At 40.1% G+C, this 15,833-nt stretch overlaps 2 protein-coding genes across 3 annotated transcripts in view; both read left to right on the plus strand.

Annotated features, from left to right (window-relative positions):
• Window positions 1-15,833, plus strand: part of LOC145694163 (uncharacterized) — a 170,539-nt gene that overhangs the window by 110,678 nt on the left and 44,028 nt on the right. The gene's annotated exons all lie outside the window — the stretch shown is intronic.
• Window positions 11,084-12,193, plus strand: LOC145661054 (uncharacterized). The gene has a single exon (XM_081726492.1). The coding sequence runs from the start codon at window positions 11,084-11,086 to the stop codon at window positions 12,191-12,193; it is 1,110 nt and encodes a 369-aa protein (XP_081582618.1).

Genomic DNA, 15,833 nt, shown 5'->3' on the forward strand with positions numbered 1-15,833 from the left:
TTTGACAGATCTATGGACAGAAGAATTGTATAAGGTGGAAGGGTTATAAAATGGGACAGGACTACAGAGTGTAAGATGGGACAGCGCGGATGAACGTGACACGAAGTATGAATGAGAGAGATGCAACAACTTTAAAGAAAAAGCAGATGCAACAATTGTTTCAAGTACATGTGTCAAGAAATACTGTGATGTTCTTCCCATTTAATTGAATGGCAGACGACATTAACTTACAATAATGATGACTCAGCTTCAAGTATACGTGCGCCAAACAAGTGCTGCTGTGTTCTTCCCACTTAATTGAACAGCAATCAACGTTAGATCAACAACATATCTAATAATTCAAATATACATATGTTAATCAAGTACTGTTGTGTTCGTCGCACTAATTGAATGACAGACAATGTTAGCTTGTGTCCAGCAGCAAGTGCTGCTGTGTTTTTCCCACTTAGTTGAATACCAGGCAACATTAGCCCAACAATCATGAGTAATGCGTCAAGTACACATGTGGCAAGTAAGTGCTGCTGTGTCTTTGCATTAATTGAATGGCAGGCAAGGTTAACTTAAAACAACGAAGACTTATGCTTCAAGTACATTTGAGCCAAGCAGCAAGTGCTGCTGTGTTCTTCGCACTTAGTTGAATAACAGGCAACGTTAGCCCAACAATGACGAGTAATGCTTCAAGTACACATGTGGCAAGTAAGTGCTGCTGTGTTCTTCGTACTAATTGAATGACCGGCAACGTTAACTTACAACAATGGAGATTTATACTTCAAGTACATTTGTGTCAAGCAGCAAGTGCTGCTATTTTCTTCCCACTTTTTTGAATAGCAGACAACGTTAACTCAACAATGATAGTAATGCTTCAAGTACATATGTAGCGAGTAAATGATGCTGTTTAGGTGGGTTCACATATTTCTTATCATTCGTGTCTATCAGCCACACTTAATTTTAGCAATTTTCTTTTTTTGATGGGGAAAACGTATTATTTTCGTTGTAACAAGTAAGTACAGAGGGATTTCAGCTTTCGTTCTTTCTTTGTGGCCAGTTCTTATTAAATTTGCTTAGGCCTACAAATAAAATGTGGGCTTAATAATACTTAAATTCACAATGACTACGGTATATATATATATATATATATATATAACCACGCATGAATGATTAAATTATAGCAAATGTCAGATGGTCAGTCAAATTTGGAAATAATTATATTTGAAGGACACTTGGTTTTATAAGAGAAATTTTAAATTACCAGTAATTCTGTGTGATAGCTGTTGTGAGTTCATTCCGACACGTGTGACCTTTATTTGAAGGATATAGAAAATTTGCTACTTGTCATTTTCAATATAATAGAATATGAATCGTTGATTTGAATTGGTCACAGTTTAACACCGGAAGAATAGATTAACAACAATGGAAAAGAGAAATAGTTTAATTAAAACGACAAAGAATACGATTTCACAAAGACATAATAGTTGTCAATGCATGGAACATATATAAACCAGGCAGATCTTCCTACTGATGCATCAGTTTCAGTTTCCTCTTTTGTAGAATATCAAGAGCAGGTCATCTTTTGCCACAATGTCTTTCTCATTACCAATTTTACTAGTCACTGCCGCCTGCCTGGTAGGAATAACATTTGTAAGTATAGATGAATTGCCAATACAGTCATTTTTTTTATTATAGACTTGAAATTAATGAACAAAATTTACTCGTAATTTATACGTAATCTGCATAAATATGACAAATCTTATAGAACGGCTATGATCGTCTATCCGTCTGCAGGTACCAGAGCAAGAACAATAAGAGATAACAGGAACAGTTTTTCCGGACTCGAGTCAGCGTACCAAAAATGAATTCCATCTTATCCTTTAGCTCTCTATTTCGAACTGGAACTGGTTAACTAATTAATTTCTTGTTTCAACGTTGATCACCATAGAGCAGAAATAGAAACAGATAACCAGAAGCGGTTTCTTGCAATCGGCTTAACGTCTCAGAGTAAATTTCGTCAATGATAGATATCTTCTAACACTTCCAGTTTCAATATTGATCTCTATAGAGCAAAATACAATAATAAAAAAGTCAGAATTGTATTTAAATTTATTAAACCCGTAAGAATAAGTGTCATCTTTGATCTTTTATCTTCCTATTCAAGCCAAAAGTGGGCAAACTTTATGATTTCCGGTTTCAACATTGATCGCCATAGCAAATAATCGGTAATAGATAGCCATAAATAGTTTTCTGATGCGGATTTAGTGCCGCAAAAGTAGGTTCTATCTTCAACTTTATATTCCTCTGTTACAATCGAATGTGGAAGAAATTTACTATAACTTCCGGATCCAAAATTGATTGTCTCATAGTTGGAGGCTATACACGATTTTTTAAATATTTTTATTACGGACTAGCGTTGATTACCCGTTTCGCTGGGGTGAAGTAAAAACTTTATTGTATATGTAATTATATATCTTTATTATATAAAAAAGTCATGTCTCGATCTTTCCACGGAAATGTCTCGAAAACTGTTGAACATAAATGAACTGAACAAAAACTCGAATAGGAAATACCATGAGGCAAATTGAATGGTAATATCGCGGTGCTCCCCAGGACCGCTCTTCGTGATGGCCCGGGGCCCAACTTTAAAATTTTATATAAAAACATGGAGCGAGTGACAACTCGTTCGATAGAACTTTAAAAACTAAAAAGCGATGTGGCAAAAGATTTTTCATATCAGTCACCGTATTCAAAATGGCCACCAAGGTATTTTACCTCTATCAGATAAACGTCCAGTATCACTAATATGAAAACGGTTGAACATAAATTAACCACACAACAACTCAAATAGGAAATGCCATGAAGCAAATCCAATGATATTGTCGCGTTGCACCCTGGGCCGTCTTTCATAGGGGCCCAGGGCCCAACTTAAAAGTTTTAAACTAAAATATGGGTGAAATGATACCTCGTTCGATAGATCTTCATACACTAAACAGCGCTGTGGTAAAACATTATTCATACGGGTCACCGTTTTCAAAATGGCTGCCAAGTCATTGTGTCTATCAGATAAAACGTCCAGTACCATTAATATAGAAACGGTTGAATATAATAACGGATGAACATAAAAGAACTACATTTCATCTTTTGCATTATGTCAATTATACTTTAATAATATTTTTCTCCGTTGGATTATTCTCGAGGCGTGGAATGAAAAATACCCTCTGTGATTTCCTATACGAATTTTATTCTATTCATTTATCTCCAACCGTTTTCATATTAGTGGTACTGGACGGTTTATCTGATACAGGCAGGGGTAAAAATGCGGGGGGACGCTGTCCTCCCACCTCGAAAATGTATGTACGGCGTCCCCCAGTTCCTAAAAAATACAATGGGCAAAGATAGACAGGGGGAACGGCGTTGCGTCATGCCGCTACCTACCGCCCCCCATTTTCAGATCCACTTTAACCTCTGGATACAGGCACCGTGTCTTGGCTGCCATTTTGAAAACGGTCACACATATGAACAATCTTTTGCCGCAACTCTGTTTAATGTATACAGATTTATCGAACGACGTATCACTTGACCCATATTTTAGTTTAAAATTTCTAAGTTGGGCCCTGGGCCCCTATGAAATGCGGCCCTGAGGGGCACTGCGACAACATCATTGGATTTGCCCCATGGCATTTCCTATTTGAGTTGTTGTTTGGTACATTTATGTTCAGCCGTTTTCATATTAGTGATACTGGACGTTTATCTGATAGAGGTAAAATATTTTGGCGGCCATTTTGAATACACTGAGAAAAATTTTCATAGAAAATTTAACAGTAAAGACATGTAATGTTGATTTTTTCGTAATTCCGTACTTAAATTACGTACATTTGGACTTGAAACCATTATAATGTTAATTTATCATGTGGCGAAATGGAAATACAACATGCTGCATTTTGTCTTTTATGAAACATCTGTAGTACGCAATAAATGTACGTAACGACAGAAAGGTTTTCAGTTCTGTAATGTTAAGAATACATTCCAGACTGGACAGAAAATGTGACGTAATCCACGAGAGATAAATGCCTTTCAGGAATGAAAATATTACAGGTTATCCTATCCAGTACGTGTTTTTTGACATGAGTAAGGAAAATATCGCAGGAAGAAGAACAAATAGTCTTTGTAATGCATTTTTTACATTATAATGTTAAAAGAAACGCAGTAATGTGAAAATGTTCGTAGTAAAGTGCAAACTTCACGTCAGTAATGAAATTTTGTCATGATAATGAGATCTACCCATTCTACACTGCAAAGAGCAAACAAATCCGTTCTATACAGACATTATGTAAGGAGACAAATTGTTTTATCATTACTATTTGTGTAACGGAAGCACGATTACGTACAATTTCTACGTACAACTGATCTTTCACTCGGAAAGCAGGACAAAAAAGTACGTAAAGGAATGATAGAAAGTCATTATAATGTTATATATCCCAGAAAATTGATAAAAATACATTTAGTAATGAATAATTTACAGTAAGTAATGGAAAAAGTCCTCTAACTCTGTGTAATCATACAGTTGTTTGGTATTAAAGTCTGGACATTACTTTAACATTACAATACAGACAGTAACGCATTACTCCAGTTATAATAGGTGGGGAAAAAGAAATGCAAAATTTCCATTACCCACAATTCCACACTATATGAAAAAAACCGGAATGGACACAAGAATAACAGATATGGCAAACAGATGGCAGCACTATTGACTTGTAACTTTTATCCAACAATTCACACGTTCACAAAACTATTATTGAGACAGATGGGCATACAGAAAACATATAACATTATTTGTTACTTGGTATAAATTCCAAAGATACTGCGTAAACCTTTGATCATTTCAAACAATAAAATCATGCTAATTTTCATAGCCAGTACAGAAGTTATTTCTGATATGCTTGGAAGACATGCGGTGGGTGCTCTCCGCGAGGACGTATTGTTGCCTCAAGTGAGAGCCACAGTGGGCTTCCTCTCGATCGAGGACGCTTTAGAACCTCATTTCATTGTCACTTTCATCCTCTTCGCCGCAATCTTTTGCGCCCATCGGGATGGCGTCAGGTGGCTATCCGGGACTACCACAGCAACCTCCTGGGCCGTCTCTGAATCCCACGTTAGTGGGCCAGGGGACTGACCGAAGGCATACATCTGCTTCTCAAAGCAAAAATACTGGTAGATCCCGATCACGCACACCGGATAAACATAACACTTCCTCCACTCAGCCACCGTCTAAGCGTCATCACACCGTGAGTGAATCAGAACAGTCTGTCTCGTCCATGAACCTTGACGACGGTAATGAATTTCCATCTCTGCAAGATTCCTCCAAACCTCGTCTCAATTCATTCTTACTAACTAATTTTGATGCCAAATTTGAAAACACCAAGCTGGCTTTCCAACAGCTCCTCAAATACCTACCCCGCGCTTCAGTTGCTCAAATTGTTCGTACACGAAACGGGATAATCTTCAAATCGTATGAGTCAACATTCTTAACCACTGTACGTAACAAATGCAGCTTTGAAATTTTTGGCAAGAATGCTCAAATGAAGCGACTCGACTCCAAGGAATTTAAACAGACGCCACCACCACGAAAACCACCGGCTCTGTCAGTTGTTATTAGGGGGGTTGATCTCTCCCTCACAGACGACGAGATTCAGGAAGAACTCACTCTCGAGGGTCACTCCATACTTAAGTGTATCCGCATTAAAAGCGATCATGGAGCCACGTACATGGTACGAGTTTTAACTAATTCACAAACCACCATTGATGACCTGTTAACTTATGGCGCTCTTATCTATAAAAAGAAGCATAGAGTCGAGCCGTCCAAATCACCGCCACCTTTACCACTGAGATGTGAACGCTGTCAGGCGTACAATTCTCATCCGACTTCGAAATGCACACAACCTAGCAAATGTGGATACTGTAGTGGTGCCCACGACACCAAGGCTTGCACTAACTTAGCTAAGCCCCCTCAATGTTCTACATGTCCGGAGCAGCACCCAACTTATAGTTATCGCTGCAAAGCACGGCCTACAGCTGAGCCTCTAAATCCGGAGCTAACTGTGCCGTTAAGACCTGTTTTACCACCAACTCAGCAAGCTCTACCACCACCAACTGCCGACGAAGCTATTACTATCCAACAACTACTTTCATTTTTCACTATCGCTATGCAAAATATCCATCCTTTTCTTCGCCAACACATTCTCGGCGTGGTCAACCACTCTGCTCGCCTCATCTTTAAGTGTTCCTTTCAAGCCACATACTCTGGCCCACACGTTTATTTTCATGTTACCCCACTTGAAGAGCATGCATCACCTGAAACTTCCAACCCTTCTGCTGCATCGTAATTATGGGTATTTCTCTATTATTTGTTAATATCCGGTCACTAGCCTCTCACTATACCCTTTTTGAGCAGCTTCTCTTAGAAGAAACCATCCAAGCCTTTCTCATCAATGAAACTCATCTTACCCCATCCATGTCGTTCAAAGTACCTCGATATACATTTCTTCGTTGCGACTCTACGATAGCAGCACGCCGAGCAAACGGGGGTGTGGCCATCGGCTTCTATCCTTCAATCAGTCATCGCCAGTATCATCCATCCTTGCCTAATCTGCCAGAGTATCTCATTATTACTCTGTACTTTCGCTCTCTTTACCTTACCATAGCCACCATCTATGTACGCCCTGGACATCCAATCCCCTATTCATTCTTTCAATATATATCCAATACCTTTAAATACTATATCATCATGGCCGACATCAACATTCATAGCCGTCCGGATAATCAAAAACAACGTTTCTTTGATTATATCACTACTCATACCACAGGCAATATTTTTCATATCCCCAAGCCCACTCGACCTATCACTGAAACCACACCAGACGTAGTAATTTCCTCTATCAACCTTTCACAACGGTGCACTCTTGAGGTACTAGATTCCATTGGTAGTGATCATCTTCCCATCAAGCTCCACATAGATCAACCACAGGCTCCTACTCCTCGAGAATTACCAGAACCTCGTCGTATTCCACGCTTCGACCAAGCAAACTGGGAAGATTATCGTTCAACCATTACCGCCGACTTATCCCATATTGAGCCGCCTACAACAGAAGAGGATCTATATAATCGTATCTCCGACATCACCAGCTCTATCCGTCATGCTTCTGACCTCCACATACCAACCACTGCACTAACCAGGTATCAACCTCGCTTACCACCAAGCTACTTACCTCTAATACACCGTTCCCGTGAATTCTTCCGTGAGTTTCAGCGCACTGGGAACTTAGAAGCTCTTCGCCATCATCGCAAGCTCCAACGCACAGTCCGAAATTATGTCAAGGCATATAAACTCCGTAACTGGGTAAAGACTTGCAACACCTTAGAAGAAACTTCCCACCCAACTAAGTACTGGAAGCGTTTTAATATGCTAACGGGCAAGCTTACCCGGACGCCTTATCCATTGCTAATTAACGACTGTCCGCTACATACTGACGAAGAAAAAGCCAACGCTTTTGCCGACCACCTACAAACTACATTCACACCCTTTTCACCAGACTTTCCCCGGAGGCATCCTACTGACATCTTAAACTTATCAGCACCATATCTACAACCAAGTGAAACGCATATCCTCCCCGGTAATAATCCTCTTACCGCTCCTATCTCCACTGCTGACATCTCATCTGTTGTAACTCGCAAAAAGAATACAGCTCCTGGTCTGGATCGGATAACGTACCGCCACATCAAAGAAGCACCTTACTGTCTTCTCCTCCTTCTTTCTTATATATATACGTTCATTCTCCGTACCGGCTACTTTCCCCCAGACTGGAAAACCTCATCTACCCTCATGTTTCTAAAGCCTAACAAACCTCCAGCTTCTGTTGCATCCTACCGACCGATTCAACTAACCTCCGTATTTAGTAAAATCCTAGAACGCATCATTGTCATCAGACTTCATCTTCATCTCACTACCCATAATCTGTTACCTGTGCATCAGGCTGGTTTCCGTCCTAAATTTAGCATCAACGACCAATTACTCAGACTCATAAATCTCATCACGAATCATTATAATACTGCACATCCGTCTTGCCTCATTCTTTTCGATCTCGAAAAAGCTTTTGATAAAGTCTGGCACTTAGCTCTCATGTTTAAACTTCACCGCTTCCGGCTTCCACTCTCCTATCTCCGCTTCATCTTTCAATTTCTTTCTAACCGCCTCTCTTACGTAACCATCAATAGCACTCTATCTCATCCTATTTTTATTCACTCTGGTGTACCTCAAGGCTCCGCTCTTTCACCCCTTCTATACCTTTTGTTTGTAGCTGACATGCCGGCACTTCCTCTCAATGTGCACACTTTTCAATATGCCGATGACACTGCTTTTCTCTGCACAGCCCGGACCATTCAACAGATTAATTCTTCTCTCAGCATAGCGATTGACTCCTTCCTTCGATGGTGCAATACGTGGAGACTTCACATCAACTCCACTAAGACGCAGGCAATTGTCTTTATTCCACTTCGCAAGCGCTCTCGAATACAAAAAAATCCGAACCTTCTTAACATCAGAGTCGATGGCACACGAATTCAAACCGCCAAACAGGTTACTTACCTAGGTCTCACTATAGATCATCACCTAACTTGGCGGCCATATTTGAAAGAAATCATTCGCAAGGCCTACAATCGACTAAATCTACTTAAACGTCTTATTGGCACCACCTGGGGATTACAGCCTAATACAGTCCTGAATACCTACAAGGTATTTTTACGTCCCATCTTGACGTACGGCCACCCTGCCTGGGTTAGTGCTTTGCCTTTTTTCTATGCCAAATTGAAAGTACTCGAACGCCATGCTTTCCGTTTAGCTTATCGAATCAAGCTCCCGAGTCCAACGCAGGAGTTGTATGACCGCATAACTTTTCCTACCATACTTCATCACATAGAAAAGTTAAGGCTCAAATTCATTACCACCCGATTTCAGCAAAGACATCCTTTACTTCTGGACACCATGGGCATCGACCGCCACTACGATCTGGGATATAATTTAGTCACTTGCCCTCTATCTTTGCTCTTCTCCCTTTATCTGAAAACAATTCCACCTGACCACCCCGATCATTTTGTCGCTTCTGCCTACGCTTCCGACCATCTTCCCCATCACGTCTCGCCCACATATGTTGCACTGTGAACTCATCATACTAACAGGGCTTCACTCGTCTTCATCACTGTCCAGAGTAGCCCCTGGACAAGAAGATAACCAGCATTCGTGTTTTTAACAACTTGTTTGTGTTTGTCCTGTCAAGTGCACCTCATCATCATCTTTCCCAGCCCTAATGATTATGATCACAAGATCATAATGACCAAGTGGATACCATACTTGTATAATATAATGAAATAAAGATGAAATATAATAAAGTGGTATATATAAAATGATGCTCCAGTCTTCCTACATATCCCTTAGCCCAGCTTCAATATCCTCTCTGCCCCAATAATTTCACCTCTCAACCCGGATAGAGGGCGTAACCCTCGCAAGGGAGCTAGCCTTCGGCTAGCAATTAAAAAAAGTGGGTGCTCATCTTTACCTTTGAGCAGAACCCAGCCTCTCTTATAGCTGTTAATCTGTTAGCTAGGACCAGGTGTAGCATACGCACTTGTGAGCATCACAGACATACGCTATTTAGAGGACTGACGAAAGTTGACGCTTTCGGAGGGTCGCTTATATTTTTGGAACGTTATCATCATTATCATCTTTGTCATCACTTTCTCATCGCTTCATCACACGGATAGGTTGTGCTGGTCTTTGGACCGATGCACAAGAACCTACCCCCGTACGTAGGGCCACCGGCTCCTGGTTCCTCTCCACTAGACCGTGAAACTTTGTCTCGTTCCGGTCGTACCAGGCACCTTTCATGGGGCAGTCAAACCAGTTCGCGAGCAACTAGACCCAGAGATCGAACTGATTCTGGTGACTCCGCTCATTCAAGCAAACGACCTCGTGACAGATCTCGGTCTCCTGTAGCAACTAACATGGACTCGGCAATGGACACTGCTTCTGGCTCAGGTTCAAATTTCTATGCAGCTAAAGAACCAATCTTTTCTTTTTTGCTCACCGATTTTGACACCAAATATACACATCCTAAAATGGTATTCCTACAAATAAACAAGTATCTACCTAGAGCCAGTATAGAGAATATTGTTAAAACTAGAAATGGCTTTATCATCCGCTCAAAAGACCCGAACTTTGGTATCACACTTCGGAACAAAGCATCCTACGAGATCTTTGGCAAAACTGCTAAATTAACCAAACAAACTGATCGGAAGACAAAACAGCCGCCGCCTCCACGAAAACCACCCATGTTTTCCGTCGTTATCCGTGGAGTAATACCTGAAATCAGCGATGAAGAAGTTCTTGAAGTACTCAAACTAGAAGGCATTGAGGTCAACAAATGCATTCGTATTAAAAATAACAATGGTCCTACTTACATGGTACGCGTTTTGTCCCAAGATCAGACAACACTTGACTATTTGTTAGCACATGGAGCTCCCATCTATAAGAAACTCCATAGAGTCGAGCCGTCCAAGACACCAGGACCTTTGCCCATTCGGTGTGAGAAATGCCAAACTTATAACTCACACTTTACTCGCCAGTGCCCAAATCCATCTAAATGTGGCTACTGTGGTGAATCTCACGACACAAAAGCTTGCAAAAATCAGCAGCAACAACCACACTGCTCTACTTGCAAAGAAAATCATCCAACATACAGCTACCGCTGTAAGGGAAAACCACAGGCACAACCGGAACGTCCAGAACTGACAGTGCCAGTACAAAGTTTCGACAAAGCCACACCACCCTCTCAATCTGTTGCTCAACCTCTCACTGTCGAAGATCTTCTTCGTTATATCACCATTGTACTACAAAATGTTTTTCCTTTTCAACGGGAGCACATTCTTCGTGTAGCCATATCAACAGCTAAATCTTTGTTCAATCTTAACTTTACTGCTACATATTCAGGATCTTTCGTTCACTTCCATATCGGACCTCTAGAGACAGAAGTCTAAAACCAATATGGCAGTATACATTATGGCTCTTACTTTACTATTTGTTAACATCAGATCATTTCAACAACACAAAATACTTCTAGAACCTCTTCTGTTAGAAGAAAAAATTGATATCGTAGCTCTCAACGAAACAGCTTTAAAACCAGCGTCTTCTGCACGACTTTCTGGTTACCAACTTCAACGCTGCGACTACCACGATGTACGAGCACGCGCTCAAGGAGGGGTGTTGATTGGCTTTTCTCCAAAACGTCCTTATAGACAATACAATCCTACTGCATTTACAAAACTTCCTGAACATCTCTTATTCTCTATATACTACCCTTCTTTTACTGTTAATGTAGCTACCATATATATACGGCCTGGATACCCAATACCTTTCACCTTTTTCGATTATATAGCCCATAACTTTAAACACATAATCATCATGGCTGATATAAATATTCATAGCAGAAGTGCAAGGGAGAAACAACGGTTTATAGACTTTGTTTCAACTACACTACAACTTCACATTCATAATCTCCCTGGTCCTACTCGACCAGCCAGCCAAACAACCCCGGATGTAGTGATTACGTCTCTCGCACTTATAAATGACTGTGAGTTGAAGGTTCTTGATACGATTGGAAGCGATCACTGCCCAATCAAACTAACCATCAAGAAGACTCGGCCATCTTTACAAAAGCTAGAACCACAACTTATCCACCGTTATGATAAAGCTGATTGGCCTCAATTTCGGCAGACCGTAAATAACCGTGTTTCCACTTTTCAACCACCAACTTCAGAAACCGAAATGTACAATGTTGTAAACCACATCACAGATGCTTTACATACTGGTGCTCAACAAGCTATTCCTGTGGAGAAAATTTATCCATCTAAGCCAAAATTGCCTCCACAATATCTTTCTCTAATACAAAAATCACGCCAACAATTTCGAGAATATAAACGAACCGGCAACCAAGAATGTCTCCGTCAACACAGACAATGGCAAAGAACTGTTACAAATTATCTCATAGCATATAAACGTCGCAACTGGATCAGCGCATGCAATAAACTAACCGATGAAGCCTCACCAAACCGATATTGGAAAACCTTTCATAGACTCACAGGAAAAAAGCACTAAACTGTCGTACCCGCTGTTGAACAATGGTGTCCCTCTTTTTAGCGACCAAAATAAGGCTAACGCATTCGCAACACAATTACAAACGGTCTTTACGCCTGCAATGTCATATATTTCTCATAACCGCGCAGATTTGCGTACTATACCAGCTCTTCAACCATCACTCTCACACGTCATAGATAACGACCATCCTCTTACAGCACCAATCAGTACTCAAGAACTTCAACGCGCACTTCGTAAGAAACGAAACACTGCACCAGGCATCGATCATGTTTCCTATCGGCTCCTAAAAGAAGCTCCACTCAATTTACTTACACTACTTGTTGCTCTCTACAACTTCATTCTGCGCACCGGCTTTTACCCAATGGATTGGAAGGTATCCAAGATTTGCATGTTTCTTAAGCCTCATAAACCAGCGCACGCTGTGTCTTCTTATCGCCCAATACAACTGACAACAGTGTTCAGTAAACTGTTTGAGAAAATTCTTGTCCATCGGCTCCATTTACATATTCAAGAACATAACTTACTGCCCATACACCAAGCAGGTTTTCGATCAGGTTTTTCCATTAACGACCAGTTACTTCGGCTGTCTACACTAATAACAAACCAATATAACAAATCCTTTCCATCTTGCCTTGTATTAATGGACCTTGAAAAGGCTTTCGATAAAGTGTGGCATTATGGGCTTATACAAAAATTACAGAAACTAAACCTCCCTATCTGCTACTTACGTTTCATATATTCATTTTTAACTAATCGAATAGGATATGTATACATAGGATCTGCCATCTCACATCCCATTTTTCCGTATTGTGGCGTTCCACAGGGCTCTGCCCTCAGTCCACTCTTATATATACTGTATGCCTCTGATATACCTAAACCTATGCAAAACGTGTACTTATTTCAATATGCCGATGACACGGCCTTTCTAGCTCTTGGCAAAACTATGCATCAGATTAGCATGAGATTACAATCTACTCTCAGTGAATTTATGCAATGGTGTAAAACCTGGAAACTTACTATCAATAGCGATAAAACACAAGCGTTAGTCTTTTTACCTCCGAAACGCCGCTCCAAGGTTCATCGCAATCCGCGAAACCTCAAAGTCACGCTTAATGAACATTCTCTGCAAACAACAACTACGGCAACATATCTCGGGGTTGTATTCGACACAAAACTCAACTGGAAGGCTCATCTTGAAAAAATATCACAAAAGGCTACTATACGGCTCAATCTTCTACGTCGGCTAACTGGAACTACTTGGGGATTAAACGCCCCATTGCTACTAAATACATATAAAATGTTCCTTAGACCTATCTTAACGTTTGGTCACATTGCTTGGTGCAATGCTCCAACAAAGTTCTACGACCGTTTATCGATATTGGAACGCCATGCCATCCGACCTGCATATCGTATAAAGTTACCATATCCGAACTTCCTGACATATGAACATATCAATTTCCCTCACCTTATTCAACATATTGCCGACCTTCGTTTGAAATACATACTATCCCGCCTATCAGCCTCCCATCCATTACTTCTTGATACTCTACAAGCTGATGCGGAAACTGACGCGCCGTATAAATATTTACATTCAGCGTTAAACATTCTTCTCACGTTATATCTAAAAACCACACATCCTACAGCCGAAGAACACGATATCTTTAATATATATCATATACCCGATCATCTTCCTCATTTGTTTCCATTGTAGCACAATGTCTGACTTCAATATTAACCTTGGGCTGCCCCCTTGTTTCCATCAGTCTCGAGTCGCCCCGAGACAGAAGAACTAACCTTCATTCGTATACCTAACACTGTGTTTGTGACTGTGGCGTGTATGCACTGCATTTCATTTTACATCATCATCTTTATTTCATAAAAGCACTACACACTGTTTCTATACCAAGGTTTTTTTTTCCTGTTTATACCTGCACCATTTAGATGTTTGTTGCTGTTTTGTATGCACATTTCTCTTTATTCAATTATCTAATATTTTGTTTATTGTAATTTTTCAGTACTGTTTGTTTATAAAACTACTCTTAGACCATCCTACATGATTTAATCCGTCAATGTCGTAAATACTGTGCCAAAGAGAGGGCGTAACCCTCTACTGGCTAGGGTTAGGAGACATACTGCAAAAACATTTATTCTTCTGGAACTACAAATTGATAAATAAAGTACAACCTGCCAATCCCTACCCCTATTACACTAAAAAAAAAAAAAAAAAGTGGGTGCTTATAATTTGTAGATTCCGAAGGAGCGTGTTCCGATCCTATGTAGTGGAGTCTACATTCTCTTAGTGTTTGCGTGCACTATTTACTGCAAGCTTTATTTCGATGCTTGCGGAAAACATATTGCTCGATTAAGTTAATTTCGTCTCTGACTGTTACAAGCATTTCATTATACCGTGGTAAGAAAGTATATGCATGTATTCGTATCCTTTCGTCATGGCATTTTCACAGTAGTGCATGCAGATTTAACTGGAACATACAGTGCGTAAGTCTCCACATACAGATTTAAATGCAGTCAAAGACGGAGTTTCTACCATTCCTTCATGTGATTTTTCCATGTTTGCCTCGGAAAATGTCTAGCAACAGCTAGAAATATAACATTCCTGTTTTGTGATTTTTCCATTCCACTTGAGTTTTAACATGACCGGTAATGATGTCGCTCCATTATTACTGTTATTAACTATGACGTCATATCTTTCATAAGTTCTGACGTCATCATTTTTATCTGGAAAAGTAAGGAGAAAACATACGTAGAACGGACAAGAACAGTTAACATTCTCAGTAATGTTGGAAAGTCATTCTTACGAAAGGTCCTAAAAATCACTTGAATTTACGTAGTTTTTACCCGTGAATTTTTCTAGTTCTCTCGAACGAGTTATCACTCGCCCCATGTTTTTATTTAAAATTTTAAAGTTGGGCCCCAGGCCCCCTTGAAGAGCGTCCCTTGGGAGCACCGCGACATCACCATTCGATTTGCCCCATAGTATTTTCTATTTGAGTTTTTGTTTAATTTATTTATGTTCAGCCGTTTTCGAGATCTTTCCGTGGAAAGATTAAAATGGTCCACCCTGTATATATATACATACTTCCTTCTCTCCCATCTTGCGTGGCTGAATTTGGATTTAAACGGCATCGGAAGTGTCACTGTTCATCTCAGCAGCCGCGAAAACTATGGATTCGACACTAATATAAGTCATTTTCGATCATTTTTTAAATATCTAGCTCCCTTCCCCTAAGTTGCATCATCAAAGTGAAATGATAAAAAAAGAAAACTTTTCCGGACCCGAACCTCATCTATGTGGCAAATTTGATCGAGATCGGACGGGTAGCTCAAAAGGTACGAAGTCACAAACATTGTGACTTTCATAGTACAAGTTCCGATTTCAATATTGATTTATATATAGTAACGATCGTATGAGAGAAACTTTTATAAATGTAGATGAACAGGTTTTGTGCAATATCCGATGAACAGGTTTCTTCTCTCACATTATCCCTCTATTGCAACTGGAAACGATAAATTTACTACTTCTGCTTTCAGTATAAAATTCGCATAGTTTCGAAGCCAATCATAGTTCCATAATGTGAAACAGAACTCACCTGCTTACATTCTCAAATGTTATACAAAGCTT

This window comes from Thermobia domestica, chromosome 9 (genome assembly GCF_964235325.1).
Source record: "Thermobia domestica chromosome 9, izTheDome1.hap1.1, whole genome shotgun sequence".
NCBI lineage: Eukaryota > Metazoa > Arthropoda > Insecta > Zygentoma > Lepismatidae > Thermobia > Thermobia domestica.